This window comes from Salpingoeca rosetta, assembly GCF_000188695.1.
Source record: "Salpingoeca rosetta unplaced genomic scaffold supercont1.14, whole genome shotgun sequence".
Taxonomy (NCBI): Eukaryota; class Choanoflagellata; order Craspedida; family Salpingoecidae; genus Salpingoeca; species Salpingoeca rosetta.
The window spans coordinates 558,369-575,868 of record NW_004754920.1 but is presented as its reverse complement, the minus strand read 5'-3'; the positions used below and the strand labels follow the sequence as shown (position 1 = coordinate 575,868).

At 58.2% G+C, this 17,500-nt stretch overlaps 4 protein-coding genes across 4 annotated transcripts in view; 2 read left to right on the top strand and 2 right to left on the bottom strand.

Annotated features, from left to right (window-relative positions):
- PTSG_06230 (uncharacterized protein) overlaps positions 1 to 1,729 on the bottom strand; it is a 3,356-nt gene extending 1,627 nt beyond the window's left edge. The window contains exons 1-2 of the mRNA XM_004993062.1: positions 1,530 to 1,729; positions 526 to 1,240 (exon numbers count right to left, since the gene is read on the bottom strand). Of these exons, the coding sequence (XP_004993119.1) occupies positions 526 to 1,240; positions 1,530 to 1,670 (856 nt within the window). The 5' untranslated portion in view covers positions 1,671 to 1,729. The remainder of the gene's footprint in view (positions 1 to 525; positions 1,241 to 1,529) is intronic.
- Positions 1,730 to 1,808: 79 nt separating this feature from the next.
- Positions 1,809 to 3,642, top strand: PTSG_06229 (monoamine oxidase). The gene has a single exon (XM_004993061.1). It carries the CDS (start codon positions 1,817 to 1,819, stop codon positions 3,509 to 3,511), a length of 1,695 nt encoding a protein of 564 aa, XP_004993118.1. The 5' UTR covers positions 1,809 to 1,816; the 3' UTR covers positions 3,512 to 3,642.
- A 731-nt stretch (positions 3,643 to 4,373) lies between these two features.
- PTSG_06228 (uncharacterized protein) lies at positions 4,374 to 6,080 on the bottom strand. The gene has a single exon (XM_004993060.1). The coding sequence runs from the start codon at positions 6,024 to 6,026 to the stop codon at positions 4,983 to 4,985; it is 1,044 nt and encodes a 347-aa protein (XP_004993117.1). The 5' UTR covers positions 6,027 to 6,080; the 3' UTR covers positions 4,374 to 4,982.
- A 386-nt stretch (positions 6,081 to 6,466) lies between these two features.
- The window catches only part of PTSG_06227 (uncharacterized protein), an 18,995-nt gene continuing 7,961 nt past the window's right edge, over positions 6,467 to 17,500 (top strand). The window contains exons 1-12 of the mRNA XM_004993059.1: positions 6,467 to 7,169; positions 7,392 to 7,810; positions 8,067 to 8,197; positions 8,399 to 8,481; positions 8,642 to 8,718; positions 9,021 to 9,089; positions 9,285 to 9,555; positions 9,841 to 12,251; positions 12,505 to 13,024; positions 13,340 to 16,069; positions 16,314 to 16,933; positions 17,220 to 17,356. Of these exons, the coding sequence (XP_004993116.1) occupies positions 6,615 to 7,169; positions 7,392 to 7,810; positions 8,067 to 8,197; positions 8,399 to 8,481; positions 8,642 to 8,718; positions 9,021 to 9,089; positions 9,285 to 9,555; positions 9,841 to 12,251; positions 12,505 to 13,024; positions 13,340 to 16,069; positions 16,314 to 16,933; positions 17,220 to 17,356 (8,023 nt within the window). The 5' untranslated portion in view covers positions 6,467 to 6,614. The remainder of the gene's footprint in view (positions 7,170 to 7,391; positions 7,811 to 8,066; positions 8,198 to 8,398; positions 8,482 to 8,641; positions 8,719 to 9,020; positions 9,090 to 9,284; positions 9,556 to 9,840; positions 12,252 to 12,504; positions 13,025 to 13,339; positions 16,070 to 16,313; positions 16,934 to 17,219; positions 17,357 to 17,500) is intronic.

Sequence of the window (17,500 nt, the reverse complement as noted above, 5' to 3'; positions counted from 1 at the left end):
AGCAGATGTGGAGGGTGCCATGAGACAATAGAGTTGCAGTCACACCGGACTCATGTACACACGCACACGTGCAAATGCACACACGCACACACGCACACATCTATCCACACACACACAAACACACAAACACACACAAACATACACAAACATACACACACACACACACACACACACAAACACACACACACACACACACACACAAACAACAACAACACAACAACACACACACACACACCTGTTGGGTATGCTGCGCCCCGCCTCAGCGGCTTAAGCTATTATCATATGATGTAATCAAGGAGCTCCCTATCTTAACTTTAGCAGAGGCTTAACTCCAGCATATGAACTACTTCCTGGGAGGATTGGTAGAAATGACTATATGTGGACTATTGCAAGTGTCACAGTTCGAAAATGCACACACACACACACACACACACAACAACACACACACACACACACACACACAAACATACACAAACACACAAACACACACACACACACCCTCCTTTCCCAACCCCCCGAACACACCTTGAGAGAACTGCGTCCAGTCGAAGATGAAAGGAAGGAAGCAGATGGCAAAGGAGGCAACGACAACGAAACCAATGAGTGCAACCCGGCAGCAGCTGCTGAAGAACCAGGTGAGCCATCCTTGTCTGCCCTGTGCTTGGAATGACGACCCAAGCAGGTTGAAGAAGAACACTGGCGCGTAATACAGGGACATCTGCTTGTAGCAGATGCTCAGCACAAACAGGGCACTGCCCAGAAGGTGGCGCCCAGTGCGCACGCAGACGACCGCCCACAGCGCCAGCCCAAGGCTGATGGCGTTGAACTGGAAGTGGCCGTGGTCAATCAAGACAAAGCATGGGTTGAAGACGAGGGCCGCCAGGACGCCCATGGCATCCCCTGCTGCTGTTGCTGTTGCTACTGCCAAGCCGGCGCTGCGTCGCTTCTGTTCTGACTGGCGCTGAACAAAAGCCACCTTTGCGTACGCGACAGCCGCGGGGAGGAACACGAGAACATCCGCCAGCAAGGCCATGCTGCGCATGAAGAGGCGGACCTCCCCAGATTCCGCGCCACGTGAGGCGTGCAATGCCACCCACGTCGGGTTGAGGACATTGTGCGCGAGCCATCCGCAGACCCAGCTGTGGTACGCAGTCAGTGGTGGGTAATCCAACCCCCAATACTGCAGGTCGTTGTTTGTCGTGTTGAAGTACCACTCCTTTACTGGCGTGTGGTATGTAATCTGCACACAAGTGTGCGTGTGTGTGCGTGTGTGTGTGTGCGTGTGAGTGTGTGTGTGTGTGTGTGTGTGCGTGCGTGCGTGCGTGTGTGTGTGTGTGTGTGCGTGTGGTTGGCCGTACTCTCATCTGCATACACACAATAAATCGCGCACACCCACAAAGCATCGTGCACACCCACAAAGCATCGTACACTCACGCAAGCACACACACACACACACACAAGCACACACACACACACACATTCACGCATACACAAGCACACACATTCACGCACACACAAGCACAGCGTACCTCCATCCAGTGGCGCTGTGCCTCAAAGTCACCGTGCATGGGCGGGTTGCCAAACCCAGAGTGGCCGCCCAAGCCCACAAGGGCGCGCAAGCACACCCCAGCAGCAACCACCGCTGCCACCAACCACCAACTCCACACCATCGTCCGCTGCGTTGAAGTTTGGGCGATTTGTCGTGTCACCCAACAGTTTTCGGCGGCAGCTGCGTTGTTTGTGTTTCTCAACGACCTGACACCAACAACACAACCCCCCCCCCCCCCTCTCTGATCGCACATGGGCACACGGGCACATGGGCGAGCGCGTGATCGTTGTGGGCGCGGGCCTGGCTGGGCTGGCTGCAGCGACACAGCTGCATGAGGCTGGGTATGAGGTGGTGGTGGTGGAGGGCCGAGACCGTGTAGGTGGCCGCGTGTGGACGGATCGGAGCACAGGCATTCCACTGGACATGGGCGCAAGCTGGCTGCACGGCATCAAGGGGAACCCGCTCTATGAGCTGGCACAAGCCATCGGCGCCCGCACTAGCGAGACAGACTATGACAGATTCGCAGCGTACGAGCGAGACGGCACCAGAGCCAGCATGACTGCGCGTGATCTGCAGCGGCTCGTGGACGTTGTCACCAAGCAGTGTGGCAAGGCAGCGAAGCGCCGATCGACCGGCAACCTGCTCGATGTCGTGCGCGACTTGTGGTCCAGGGGGAAGCTGGCGTTCCTCGGATCCTGGGAGCGCGTGCTGCACGCCGTCAACTCCTACATTGAGCACGACTTTGCGGCCGACATGGCGTGCCTGTCTGCACAGCAGCCCTGGGAAGGCGACGACCTGCCGGAGCCCGAAGTCGTGTTTCCAGACGGCTTTGATCAGCTCACAACACACCTAGCAAAGGCGCTGCCCTGTATCCACCTCAACACCACCGTCACCAAGATTATCGACGTCGCGCGCAGCGAAAAGCGTGGCATGGACAGTGACCGCATGCCCGGCGCAGCGCACAAGCCGAGTAACAGTGCCGGTGACGCCCAACGTGGTGGCGCCACTGGAGAGCAAGCGGTGGCAACACAAGCGGTGGCAACGCACGCTGGTGTGACGCAAGAGGGTGTGGAGCGAGCGCAGGTGCAGGGACAAGGCAGTAGGGTGGCGGTAGAGGGCGGCAAACGAAAATCCGCAGCTGTGTGCGTGGAGACGCAGGACGGGCGATGGTTTGAGGCCGATCGCATCGTGGTGACGCTGCCAATTGGGGTGCTGCGCGCCAACACAGTGGCGTTTGACCCGCCGCTTCCAGCAGACAAGCAGCGTGCCATCGCCAACTTGGGCAGCGGCATCCTCAACAAGGTCTGGCTTGTGTTTCCCTTCCCCTTTTGGGACACAGACAAGCACATGCTGGTGTACCTGAGCGACCCGCCCGGCGAGTTTTCGCAGTGGTTCTACTTCCCCGACATTGCATCTGGCAACGCGCTGCTGGCGTTCAACGCAGGCTCCTTTGCGCGTGATTGTGAAGACCGCAGCGACGACGAGCTGGCGCAGCACGCCCTCGCCAACCTTCGCCGTCTCGTCCACAGCAAGTGCCGCTCCTCGCGCACACCATCAGCCTCCAGGGCTGCAGATGCAACGGCAACATCGACGACTGCAACAACGGCGCCAACGGCAACAACGACACCATCGACTACATCAGCAACGGCAACAACAACGGCAGCATCAGTAACGGCAACAACGACGACAACACGTGTGCCCGATCCAGAGCACGTGCTGGTGTCGCGATGGCATCGTGACCCGTTCAGCCTCGGCTCGTACAGCCACATGCAGCCCGGTGCACAGCTGGAGCACCGCCAGCACTTGCAGAGCCCTGTTGCATCTCGGCTGTTCTTTGCAGGAGAAGCGACGTCCCCTGACTTTCCCGGCACAACACACGGCGCATACCTCACGGGTGTGCAGGCGGCCAAACAGCTCATGCGCGCCACACAGCGCCAACGCGAAAGAAGAAGAAGGCGGTAAGCGGACTCTTGATGGGTGGTGCAAGCAAGTGTGGGGCGAAGAGGGGATTGATTGATGGATTGGATGGATGGACTTGATTGCTTGCTTGCGTGGTGTGCAGCGTGTGTGATTTGCATAAAGTGAAAGTGCACGCCTTCAACAGTGGAAAGAGGTGGACAGAGGTGGAAGGAGGTGGAAGAAATTGCACGATGAGATGCAACACACACACACACACACACACACACACACACACACACGCACGCACGCACGCACGCACAGACACACAGACACACAGACACACAGACACACACACACAGACACAGACACACACACACACACACACACACACACACACTGACAGGCAGAGCAAAAACTGGACTGTGGTGCCTGCAGACAAGTGCCGATTTGTGGTGGATGATGTTTCCTGCATGTGGCACACGGGAGTCGCCTGTGATGCTGTGATGAGTGTGCTTTTGTCTATCGAGCTTCTCTCCATTATCACTATCATCCAGATTGCATGTTCTTTTTCTAATTCATCGACCCATCATCATCATGTTGCATCAATCATTTCGTCACGGCTGTGCAACTGCAAAGCCGATTGCTGGCAGTCCGGCCCGCAGTCAGGCGCAGCGTGACAGCAGTGTCGCACAACGCTATTGGCAATTACAGCAACGATTTCAGTGAGGAGAAGTGGAGGGAATTGGACATGATCTGGTGGAATCTTGGAATGTTATCATAGGAAATGAAAAAACAAAACAAAAAAAAAAACCAACTACAATCTATCAACAGCAACATCAGACACAAAGATGTGTATGCAAGCACGGTCACTCCTACCATCAACCACTTACTATCTAACACAGTTGAGCCTGAGCCGCTACAGTCGGACACACACACACACACACACACAACACAACACAACACACACACAACACAACACACACATGCGCAAACGCTTGAGTAATGTAACTAACTGCACACGACTTCTAGCCCTCGAAAGGCTTTCACACGCAAACAGTTCTCGTCACATTGCATCTCAAATCAAAGGAGATGGGCTGGCGTGTACTTGACGAGGTAGGCATCAGAAGAATCTGGTGGTGGGAGGCCCGTGGACGGCAGGGTGCCACCTGTGCTGCCCATGATGTACAGGCTGCCTGAGCCGTCGACGCCTGCGAAGGGCGGTTGCTCGTCCTCTGCGCTGCCAAGCTGTTCGCTCCAATAGACATATCCCGAGGGCATGTGCACACGCATCGCCACGACGTCCGCGCCACCGATGCTGTCGTGGTCAAGCACACGCCTCTCATCCGTTGCAGTGCCGACGGCGAAGATGTCGTTGCCCCACGTGGAGAGCACTGAAAAGAGGGTAAAGTTGGCTGGGAGCGGGATTTGGGCACCAACAATGGCACCGGTGTCAGCAGCAAAGCATTGGATGTAGGTTGGTGGGGTGTTGTTGTCGCCTGGGGGCAGAGGAAGGGTGAGGCCCATGCACGGGGTGTCAGCGGCCGCGAGCGTGAGCGGCTGTCCTCGCCACAGCTGTCCGCTGGTAGCATTGACAGATTGCACCCAGACTGCGGAGCCGTCGCTTTGCCTCAGGCGAAAGAGACTGCCTCCTTGGCTGCCAGGGTACAGCAGCAAAAGCAGATCGCCGCTCCTCTGCAAGACAACTGCCGCGCCCATTCGGAATGTTCAATGTCTTTTGCCACTTTAGCGTGCCTGTTGCGCCTTCCAAAGCGAGTATGACGACGTTGTCAAACGTCGAAACAGCCGAGTACACCGTGCGCCCATCGCGGCTAACGGCGAGCCGGGCAGATGAAAGCGGAAGTACCGGAGACGACGTCACGTTGTAGCGCCACAGCTCACGGCCGTCCCATGCACTGTGTGTAGAGATGGAGGCGACACGGCCACCTACAGCGTAGACGCGACCACTGTCATCAGCGGCGATACTAGTGATAAAAGCAAGGCCGCCGTTCGGCGAAAACGTCTGCATCCAGAGTCTGGAGCCATCAACGCTGCTGAAGCGGGACAGAAAGCCATAGGTGACGGGGTCGCCGGTACCACTCACGTTCGCAGGAAATCGGACATAGCCTCCCAAGTAAACGGCACCGCTCTCAGTGACGATGCCGGACAGTACCCTGGTTGATGCTGTGGATGCGAACTGCTTGATGAATCTGAGTGTCATGGAAGTGGAGAAGGCAGAGCCACGGCCGAAGTTTTGCGTGGTCCAGAATGCCCTGGCGAGCTGCGTGTGCTGGCGGGCGAGCTCTGCATAGCTGGCGGCGACGCTGTCCAAGGTGGCTTGCAGTCGCTGGTTGTCTTGCTCCAGGGCCGTGTTGGAAGCTTGCAGGGAAGCCACTTGCTCCACCACGTCCATGCCAGAGACAAGCACGCGTGCGCCATCAACGCTGGCATTGATGTGCATGTTGCCCAGGTCATCTGCCGAGATCACGCCCATGTGCTTGCCGCTGACACAGCCGCCACCAAGTGCGATCACCATCACCACCACCACCAGCAACGCTGAGGCCGCGGGCCGTTGCGCCATGTTGCTTGGTGTTCGTTAAGCAGGAAGGAAGGAAGAAGAGAAGGCGTTGTGCTGGGGAGACGAAGGATCCGGAGGATCAGATCAGGCAGGGCAGAGAAGTGTTAGAAGTGTCTGTGTTGGGCTCTGGGCTGTTGGGGTCCTTGAAGAAAGACAAGAAGCAGAGCGCTTGAGTGCGTGCAAGCTCGGCAAGTTCGCGAGGCAGCGTTGTGGAAATATGACGTGTATCATTAAAAATTATCTACCAAGCGAAGACAGAGAGAAGATACGATGGACGAGAGCAGTGGTGGTCGTGGTGGTGGTCGCGGTAGTGGTGGTCGAAGGAGGAGGCAAAGGAAAGGCAAGGGAGGGCGAGGAAGTGGCAACGAAACGAGAGAAGAAGACGAACGACAGCCTGCCTCATTGACAGCAAATGCAGCACCACCAACCACAGCAGGTCGTGGTGGCCGAGGAGGTCGTGGCAGCAGGCGTGGTGGCCGAGGAGGTCGTGGCAGCAGCAGCAGCAGCGGCAGCAGCAGTGGTGGCAGTGGCAGGAGTGGTGCGCCATTCCGTGGTGCCGGAGCGCAGGTTCAGCCCGCATCAGCGACAGTGATGCTGCGCTTGCTGGACTCTCTCAACGGCCGGGAAGCCTTGTCCCCGCACAAGGAGTGCGCCCGACTGGATGAGCTGCGGATCCTGCTGCTGAGAGCTTCGCAGGAAGAACTGCTGCAGTCTGGGCTGCGCATGGTGCACGCGCTGCTGAACATTGTGTCCCCAAGCCACCGAGGACCCGCCACATCTTCAACAGCTGCACGTGGCCGCGATGGCAGCGTTCGCATGGCGGCAGCCAAGTGTCTCGGCGTGCTTGTCGCCAGCACCGCGCCAGAGGCCCCTGCTGCTCGCTTCTTCAACACGCTGCACGCAACCCTGCAGCGGGAGAACCTGGATGTGCAGGGCGAAGTGCCATTGCTGTTTGCTCTTGGGTGGACGCTGACGCAGGATGCGGATAATGACCGGTTCTCCCTTCACCCGTTCATGGACAATACCCTGCATGCGCTTCGACACGTGCTGGATGCCTTGCCCTCGCATCAGGGCCTCAGCCCCATCTTGCAAAGTCTACAGCTCATCAGCCACGGTTACCCGCACACGTTTGCCGTCCACTTTGAGGTGAGCAATGCCTGTCTACAGCCAGGACAGCGCGAATCCCTCTACATTCTGCGTGCTCGTTGGACGACTGGTTCAATTGTTTGGCTGACACGCACACACGTACTCACACAAGTACGCACGCACACGTTGCTACACTCACACACACACACACACACGCACACACACACACACACACACACACACACACACACACACACACACACACACACACACGCACACCAGGATATTGCCGACATTGCCGTTGGCTGGCTGGCTGAGCCGAGCCTGCCGAGCAATGCGGTGGTGCTGCTGCAGCGGTTTCTCGGCGGCCTGCACGTGCTGTGGGCGTCCCAGTTGCCCACCACGCTGCGGTTGCTGGAAGCCCTTCTTCAAGACACGCAGCACACGGCAGCGAGACCGACCAAGACTGCCAGCACCGCGGATGCCGACCACCACGGTAGCGCAGATGGCGCTGGTGGGAACGGTGCCAGGAGTGACGAAGCCACGGTGTCGCCACAACACGATGAGCGGCAGCAGCAAGCTGAGCAGCAGTGGCAGAATCTGACGTCCCGCCTGCGGTGCATCGCGTGCATTGTTGTGTCACTGGGGCAGGAATCCGTATCCAACCTTTCAGCGGACATTAAGCTCACCCTCTTTGACAAGTGAGTGCGCTGCGTCGTGTGTGTGTGTGTTGTGCATGTGCGTGTTTCCGTGTGTGTGTATACGTGTGTGTGCGTGTATACGTGTGTGTGCGTGTATACGTGTGTGTGTGTGCTTGTGCGTGTTTGTTTGTGTATGTGTATGTGTGCTTGTGTGTGCAGGTTGCAAATTGATGATGCCATTCACCGACGCGCATATGACGCATCAACTCACTCACCCTCTTCCTCAACTTGCCATTTTGACGAACCTCTTTCCCAGCTTTGTGCCGCCACTTCTTGCTGCTATGCGCGTGCGCACAGTCCCATCATCGCTGCAGCAGCAGTTCAGCGATGCCACCGCGCTGCTTGCGTGTGCACTTGAGCAACCATCAACGCAGCACATTCATGATGGTACCAGGCGTCGTTGTGTTGCGATGATGTCTGTTGTCTCTCCTGAACGTGAATGCATGCGTCACCACTGCCTGCAGAGAACAACGTTGGATTTATACCTCACACACAACATAAACACACACACACACACACACACACACACACACACACACACACACACACACACACACACACACACACACACAACACACGCACACGCAGCTGTGTCGGCGCTGCTCTTCTCGTTGTCCGTTGAACCGTTGACGACGACCACCATTCAACACACGTGCACCCGCATCATACAGGCACGTACACAGCTGTGTGTCACATACCTGGACCTGACATGTGTTGTGTGTGGTTGTCCGCATTTACCACGGCCCCAACTTCTGCCACGCTGCCCCTGTCATGTCACGTTGCTCATCTTCACCCCATCATGTTCGTGTCCATTTGTGTCTCCATGGCCAGGTGCTGTCGCGCAACGGCACCGCCGTCACCGCCGCCGTTGTCACAGATCTCATCGGGCCATCCGCCAAGCTCCCAACGTGAGCTGTGTGTGCGTATTGTGTGTGTGTGTGTGAATTTGTCTGTGTGTGTGTGTTTGTCTGTCTGTGTATCTGTGTGTGTGTGTTTGTCTGTCTGTGTATCTGTGTGTGGCTGCTTGTCTGCCTCTTGTTTTCTCCCTCTCGCTCCCTCTCTGTCTGTCTGTCTGTCTGTCTTCTCTCTCTCTCTCTCTCTCTCTCTCTCTCTCTCTCTTTATGTGTGTGCTTGTGACCAATTGGCTTCACTGTGGTCGCCGCACTCCTCCTGACACTTTCACTCTCAAATTGACATTGTCTTTGTGCAGGTTTCGCTTCCACACGAATTCTCGTGTTGTTGAGGCGACGATGGGGATTCACCGCCTCTGCTTCCAGCTGTACGTCACTGGGGCCATTGACATGCTTGCATGCAGGCACACACACACACACACATGCACACACACACACACACACACACACACACACACACACACACACACACACACACACACACACACACACACACACACGCGCGCGCGCGCGCACACACACACACATACATATACACACCGTTTTTGCACCACTGCGAGCAGGAACGACGAGTGCAAGCAGCGCGCGTACGAGTTTGTCAAGGAGGATTTGTGCAGCGCACACGCACTGCTGCGTGCAGCCTGTACAACGCAGAACACACACGCACGCGGATCGCAACAGCAGCAGACATTGCGCGTGAACCACGCGCTGACTGCCGTCGTGTTTGACGCGTTGTCGCTGCTGCCTCTCGCCGAGCAGCCGTCCCTCCCATCAGCGCTCGTCGCATCCATCGTGACCCTCTTTGTCGACCAGCTCAACGTGGCAGACACGCAGGTGGGAAGGTGGTTGGTTGCCACACTGGTGCCATTTGTTCATGGTGTGTATTGCGGCGTTTCATTGGAGGTTACTGAAACTCTGTTCTGAAATCACGGCAGCGCACAACTCACACGCGCACGCACACACTCACACACATGCGTGCACACATCCACACACACACACACACACACACACACATGCGTGCACACATCCACACACACACACACTCACACTCACACACACACACTCACACACACACACACACTCACACACACACACACACACACCTCTGTTGCAACAAAGGTATCCCGCGTGTTCCCGGAAGCGACATACGCTATGCTGCAGGTATTGTATGCAGTGAGCAAGAGCAATGCATATTTCGTCCGGTACGGGCGTGATCTGCCATTGCTGCGGCGCGCCGTTGCATGCGCCTGTGCCTGTCTTGAAGCGGCACACTTGTCGCCAGAGCACCACCTCGTCTGCCTCTTCTGGCTGTCTAAGCTCTGCATTCAAGTGCGTGCTTGCCAGCAGCAGCAGCCACAACTGCAGCAACAACAACAGCAACAACAACTGCAGCAGCAACAACAGCAGCAACAACAACAACAACTGCAGCAGCAACAACAGCAGCAGCAACAACCGCCGCAGCAACAGCAGCAACAGCCACTGCCCTCACCTACAACCAGGACAGATGCCAGCGCCAATTCGTTCAGTAGGGACGATTGTCCGTCGCTGCATGACTTGCAGACAGCAACGGAGCTGCAACGTCTGTATCTGCCACTGCGCGCACTGTGTACCAGCGGCGACCACCGCGTTCGTCTTGGGTGCACCACCCTCATCCACAGCCTCTTCACGAGCGGGCTGCTGCCACTCGACTTTGGCGTGGCGTTTGCGCTGCTGTGCCTGGATCGCCTTCATGATGTGGACGAGAGCGTGCAGGCCATGGCCCAGCGCGTCGTGTGCGATCTCCCTGTGGGTGTGGCCGCCGCCCTGAACGAGAGCGTGACGGCTGCCATGCACCCCGCTGCTCGCCGCACCCTCTCCCTCGCCGTCATGTCTGCGCCAGGCGGGCACTCGTGGGTTGGGCAGCGTGACAGCTACGCCTCCCTCGTGCGCGATGTGCTCGCGCGCGCCGGCGTATCACCGCGCGTTATCGCCTCGCTGCCACCAGCGCCAACAGCAGCGCCAACAGCAGCAGCGACATCACGCGCGACTGCTGCATCTCACAGCGGTGATAGCGCCACGGCTCACAGACAACAGCCCGCTGCCGGTGCTGGGGCGCATGCGCGTGTTCGCGGTGAGGTCGGTGGGGGTGAGCGACGTGGTGGCCGCGGCCGCCAGCGTGATGTGCTCACGCTGGATGGGCAGCACGACACGCTGAACCGTCTTTTTCGCACGATTGCCACCAGTCGCCTGCACCCGCACGACCACGACGAGCAGCAGCGCCGGTACCACACGTCCGTCATCGTCACAGCTGGTGGTGCACTGCCATCCGAAGCTGCGGCAAGACAACCCGGGGTGACAGCCACGACTCGTGACGCAGGCTTGGATGATGCTGCTCAGCGTGTAGGAACACGACAGACCACGGGCTCACAACAACAACAACAAAAACAACAGCAGCAGGAAGAGCAGCAGCGCCAGCAGCAACAACAGCACGGCTTGCGCGCGCACACGTGGCTGTCGACCGCAAGCCTGAGTCAGGATGTCATTGAGCATTGGGCGTTGTTGAGTGTTGCGGTGCATGTTGTGCATTCGCAATTGGCACAGGCGACCGGCCAGCAAGTAAAGTCCATCTTGGCGCCGTTTGACAACGCGCTGACAGAACTGGCAAAGGCTGCTCTGGAGCATGATGCTGTTGTTGCTCGCCGCGCCGCCCTCAAACAACAACAACAACAACAACAACAACAACAACAACAACAACAACAACAACAACAACAACAACAACAACAACAACAACAACAACAGCAACAACAACGACAAGGGCAGCGCATCTCGCAGCGTCACCGCGCAGTTCAGCAGCTGATTGCGCTGTTTGATGCGCTGGAGCGACAGCTTCGCAACGTGCTTGGTGGCTGTACACTCCTGCCGCCCGCTCAGCCCTCAACACGCATACGCCTCCTCTCCAAGCAGCGTGACCCGCGGCCCTGGCTGAAGCAGCAGCGCGCACGCCTGCTCGTTGCAAGCAGCGCAATTGGCAACGCGAGTGCCACGGTTGCACACGGCGTTGAGCGCTTGCAACACATGCTGCAAGACATTGGGCGCATGGCAGACGCACCCCACTCCAAGCACGCGCTGCAACTGGAGATGACGGTGCAGTACCTGGCGACGGCTGCACTGCAGCTGCGACTGCCACATCTCCTGCATGGCATTCGCATGTGGGTCAAGGCCATGTCCCCGCCCACACTCGCGCAGGCGTTGGTGTCGCGATCCTGGATGCCGTGGCTGCTGCCGTGCGAGCTGGAGGCAGCGGGAAAGGTGGACGAAGCACTGGCAGAGTACGACCGCGTTGTGTTTGCCTGTTGGCTGGCGATGGCACGGCAGACACAGCTTGACCCCGCCCGCCTTCGTGCATTCGCGTGCCTGCAGGCACTTGGTCTGCACACCGCCGCCCCTGGCTTGGCCGTTGAAAACGCAGGCCCAAGCACGCTTTCCTACACGATGCAGCGAATGCTGTCGTTGGCAGAGGCCATCGCCGACTGGGAGCGCATCAACACATGGTGAGCTCGCTTGTTTATGAATTTGTTTGTTTGTTTGTTTGTTGATTTATTTTGTTTGTTTGTTTGTTTGTTTGTTTGTTTGTTTGTTTGTTTGTTTATTTATTTGTGTGTTTGTTTGTTTGTTACGGAAGCAGGGAAGTTGTGAGCGATTGACTTTGTGTGATGTTCAACTGTGTGATTTTGTTGCGCTTTTGACTTCTGCCTTTGGCGTTTGTCTGTTGCTCACATGCATCCCACATTTTTTCATGACCAGGCACGAGGCAACCACACTGCTGATCTCAGACCTGCAAGTTGCCGTTCGACAGCACCAGCAGCACCAGCAACAGAGCAAAACTTTGGCAAACGGGCAGGACGCGGTGGTGCAGGCGGCTTCAGAGGCAGCCAGGCGCGCTGCCGAAGCGATGAAGGGATATGCGCACACCCTCACGCGAACCACGCATGATGCAGAGTTTGCACAAGCGCTGTGCGCGTTTGATGAAGGTCAGCTCGACAAAGCGAAAGCGCTCCTCAACAACAGTAGCAGTGTCGCCGGCCCTTACGGTGGCGACGGTGGTGGCGACGGTGATGGTGGCGGTGGTGGTGATGATCCGTTCAGCGCGAATGAGCACTGGACGCTGCAGGAGCAGTTGCGCGTGTGTGAGCGGGAGACACTCAGTGCTCTCACGTTACGTGCCAATGGCGGTGGCATCGATGAGATTGCCATCACTCGATTGGAGGAGACACTGTCGTTCATGCAGCGCCTCTCTGCTCTGGCTTCCCTCGACAACAACGCGGTGCGTGTGCACGTGTGCCTGTGCTTGTATGTACGTGTGTATGTGTGCCTGTGCTTGTGTGTACGTGTGTGTGTGTGTGCCTGTACTTGCGTGTACGTGTGCACGTGTGCCTGTGCTTGTGTGTACGTGTGTACGTGTGTGGGCATGGAATTAACTGAGGTGTGTACCAAGTAGTCTCTTCCACACGCGCACAAGACAGTTCAACCACAAGTAGTTGTGCACGGCAAAGCTTTTCATGTGTTCATTCACCCAATTTGAACAACTTGCACTGCGTCTCACATCTTCCTCCTCCTCCGCAATTTCCCCAACCAACAGGCTGCAGTGGACGCTGCCATGCTCGGCCAATGTGTCTCAGCCACGTTGGCTGGGCTTCGATGCTCTGCTCGCCAGATACACCAACACCAACACCAGCAGCAGCAGCACCACCAGCAGGGGGACGTGTGTGCGTCTGCGCCATGCTTCCCACTGCACGCCTTCTCACCACTGAGTCGTCAGCCCACGCGCAGCCCGACCTTTGGCGGGTGGGTGCGGTTACTCCGTGTCGCGTCTCGCTTCTCTTCCACGATGCCTGACCAGCTCCCTTCGTCGAGCGTTGACGCGCTTCGCATGCAAGTCGTCCGCCTGGCGCGCAAGACGGGCAACATGCGGCTGGCAGCGCGTCTGCTCAACCAGGGGCTGGTTACTCCCTCAGCCTCACTGGATGTGGCGTACGAGAGCTCAAAGGTACTGCAGGCGCAATGCCTGCATGTGGACGGCGTGTCACGCTTGTGGGAGGTCATCTCAAACGGCATGCAGTGGGTGCACAGCACACGCCGCGCCGACCACCACCACCAGCAGCAGCAGCAGCAGCAGCATGTACACGAGTTTCAACGCCAACACGAGCAGCCCAGCGAAGACACATTGTGGAATCACCCAATGCTGCGCGTTGCGCAATTTGGAAAGGGGCCACTGCTGTGTCGAGCGCTGCTGCGCTTCGCACGCATTGTTGGGTTTGAACCCTCAGCAACGTCCACACCTTCCTCGTTGGCGATGGCGTCGCAGCGGGCGTATGATGACGTGCTGCGCGCCGTGACGCCTGACATGGCCCAGCAGCTCTTGAGCTGGTCAGATGAGGCAGCGGGGTGGAACCAGCATGCAGCCGCCACAGCGCCATCAACGCGGTCAGCAGTGTCATCAGCACCAGCATCAGCCTCGTCATCGTCATCGTCATCGTCATTGTTGTCTGCTGGCGTGTTTCCGATTCGCCACGATGTCACTGCCATGCTGGACCCATCATCTCTGTCCCCACCGTCTTCTCTGTCGTCGTCGTCGTCATCATCATCAGCATCCCGCCGTGGGCTGACGCTGCTTGCTGGACGTGCGGTCCACCTCGCGCTTCAGCTGCAACCAGGCTTCGCGAAGGCGCGGGCGGTGTTTGCTGGTTGGTGCTACGCGCGCGGTGTTGAGGCGTTGGAGCGTACGGATCCCTCCGGTGCGTCAGCGCCAGCGACGCCCACGACCACCACGACTGCCCCCGTCACGCTTGACAGCAGCTTGGCGGCACAAGCAGCATCTTCCACCCAGCACGCCTCACTGGCAGCATCAGCGGCAGCGGCACGCGCTGGCAAGGAGCAGCAGCATCGCATTGCGCTGACGGCCGAGGAGCACGCGATGGCCGTGTCGCTGCTGCAGCCGCACATTGACGCGCTGCAGCGGTACGAGCACACCCGCCACAGCGGGTTCGACCCCACACCCGCCGTCCTTGATGCGCTCATGATGGGCCACGTTCGCGACGACTCCATCAGCGAAGGCGAGGGAGAGGCGACACGGACCAGTGTCCTTGCTTCTGTGCAGGCACGGCTGCTTGAGGCAATCCACAAGCCGCCGCCGCAGCTTGTGCAGGCGTTGGTGGACCTGTGGCAGCGCATCCACACGCGCGTCACGCACCTGTACAAGGCGGCCGCAGCGTCCTACTTCCAGTACCTGCAGCTGAAAATAAGCGGATCAACGGGAGTGCTGGACGCGACAAGCGACGCCAATATGGACGACGTCACGCTCACAGCGACGCTGCGCCTCCTGCGTCTCCTTTCCCGCTTTTGGGTGGACCTGCAGCCCGTGCTCGCGCACGGCTTTGCGCAGACGCCGGTCCAGCCGTGGCAGGCGGTTGTGCCCCAGCTGTTTTCGCGCCTTGGCTCACCATCACGCTTTGTTCGGCAAACACTGACATCGCTGCTGTGTCGCATCGGGCGGACTGCCCCGCACCTCGTGCTGTACGCGGCTGTCGTGGACGCCGCGCCGCAGCAGAGCGATGGAAAGGCGGAGGCGGAGACGGAGGCAACAGCCACCGCCGCCAACACCCGCACCACCGGTACTGCTGGTGATAACAGTGACACCAGCAAGGGCGAGAGCGGTGACCACAGCCAGGCCGGTGCAGGGGTGGGTGTGGACGAGGACGCCAACCCACATGCGGTCATTCGGCGGTCGCTGCTGGAGCACAGCGGGGACGTTGTGCGTGAGTTGGAGGGCGTCATCGCAGAGTTGCAGCGCATCACGGTGCTTTGGGAAGAGCGGTGGTGGCAGCTGCTGCACCACCAGCAAGGCAGGGTGAGCCGTTGCATGCAGTCGCTCTCCAGCATGCACGAGCGTCTCATGGCGAACAGTGATCTGGAGGCGAAGAAGAAGGACAGGCTGCTGGTGGACAACCACCGCCTGACGCTGCTGCCTGTGGTGTCTGCAATGCAGAAGCTGTATGATGAGACGATTGCACGCGGGCCGGAAACGCAGCACGAGCGCGAGTTTGTGAAGCGGTTTCGCGGCATCATTGAGCTCACCATGAGCCAGCTTGACACGCCGGTGCTCTCCCGTGATACGTACACGGCAGCCAAGGCATGCGCACCCTTCCACACGTTGGCTGAGGAGATGAAGCGAGCCGTGCTTTCACGCACAACGCTCAAGCTGCAGGACATTTCGCCCTTGCTTGCAGGCAAGACAGGCACGGGTATTGCCCTCCCGGGACTCTTGCAATCGTACAACCAGGCCGACGTCGCCCGCATCGACAGGTTCCAGGTATGCACGTGTGTGCGTGTGCGTGACAGTGTGCTGTGTGTGCATGCACATGTGTTGGTTGTTGGTTGTTTGTGTTTGCGTTTGTGTTTCGTGGATTTGTTATGTGTGTGCGTGTGTGAATATACGTTTTGCCAAACACTGTTCAGCTCTATAATGTCAGGTATCCCTGTGCCCTTTACCGGTTCATGCCACTCACTCACTCACTCACTCACTCACACTTACTCTCTCCTCTCTGTGTTGCCAGGCGAAGGTGACGGTTCTGCCGACGAAGACAAGGCCGAAAAAGATCCGCATTCAGGGCTCGGATGGGCGCACGTACACGTATCTGTTCAAGGGCCTCGAAGACCTGCACCTTGACGAGCGCATTATGCAATTTCTCGACGTTGTCAACATCATCTTCCGCAACAACGCCCCCAAGGCCACGACAACAGCGGCGCGTCTGCACTGCCGCAACTACCACGTGACGCCGCTCGGCCCGCGGTCTGGCCTGATCCAGTGGGTGACGGGCGCCCGCCCTGTGCTGGACCTGTACAAGCAGTGGCAGCAGCGGTCGTACACCCTTGCCCGCGCACACTACGAGCAGCAGTTACGTGCACGACGACAACAACAACAACAACAGCAGCAGCAGCCGCGCGGCCGGCAGCAGCAACAGCAGCGAGAGCAACATGACACAGCACCGCTGCCTGCACCTCCGAATCCGCCACAGTCGGCGACGTCTCTGTTCTTTGCGCGACTCACACCGCTGTTGCGCAAGTGCGGTGTTGGCGAAGCAGACCTGTCCCGCCGGTCGCAGTGGCCGATTGACGCCCTCCGACATGCACACATGCAGCTCGTCCGCGAGACGCCAGCCGACCTCATCTCAAGGTGTGTATGTGTGTGTGTGTGTGGGGGGGGGGTGCTTGGGGGGGGGGGATGTGTGTGTGTGTGTGTGTGTGTGTGTGTGTGTGTGTGTGTGTGTGTGTGTGTGTGTGTGTGTGTGTGTGTGTGTGTGTGTGTGTGTGGAGGGGGAGGTGTGTGTTTGTTGGTGTTTAGCCTGCGCGTGCGCGTGTGATTTTTCTGTGCTTGGATGTGAGCGCTGGTTCCACTTTTCCACTTTCCACCGCGCCTCTCATGCTCGTTTCGCATGATATCGACTCGTCACCACCTCCAGCGAGTTGCTTCTGGCATCAAGCAACAGCGCGGAGTGGCTGAACATGACGCAGCAGTACATTGTCAGCCTTGCCGTCATGTCCATGGTCGGATACATTATTGGTCTCGGCGATCGCCATCTCGACAACATCTTGCTCGGTGCGGCCGTGGTGCTGTGCGTGTGTGCTCGTGTGTGTTTGTGTGTGTGTCTGTGTGTGTTCGTGTGTTTCTGTGTGTGTGTTCGTGTGTGTGTGTGTGTGTGTGTGTGTGTGTGTGTTCGTGTGTTGTGTTGTGTGTGTGTGT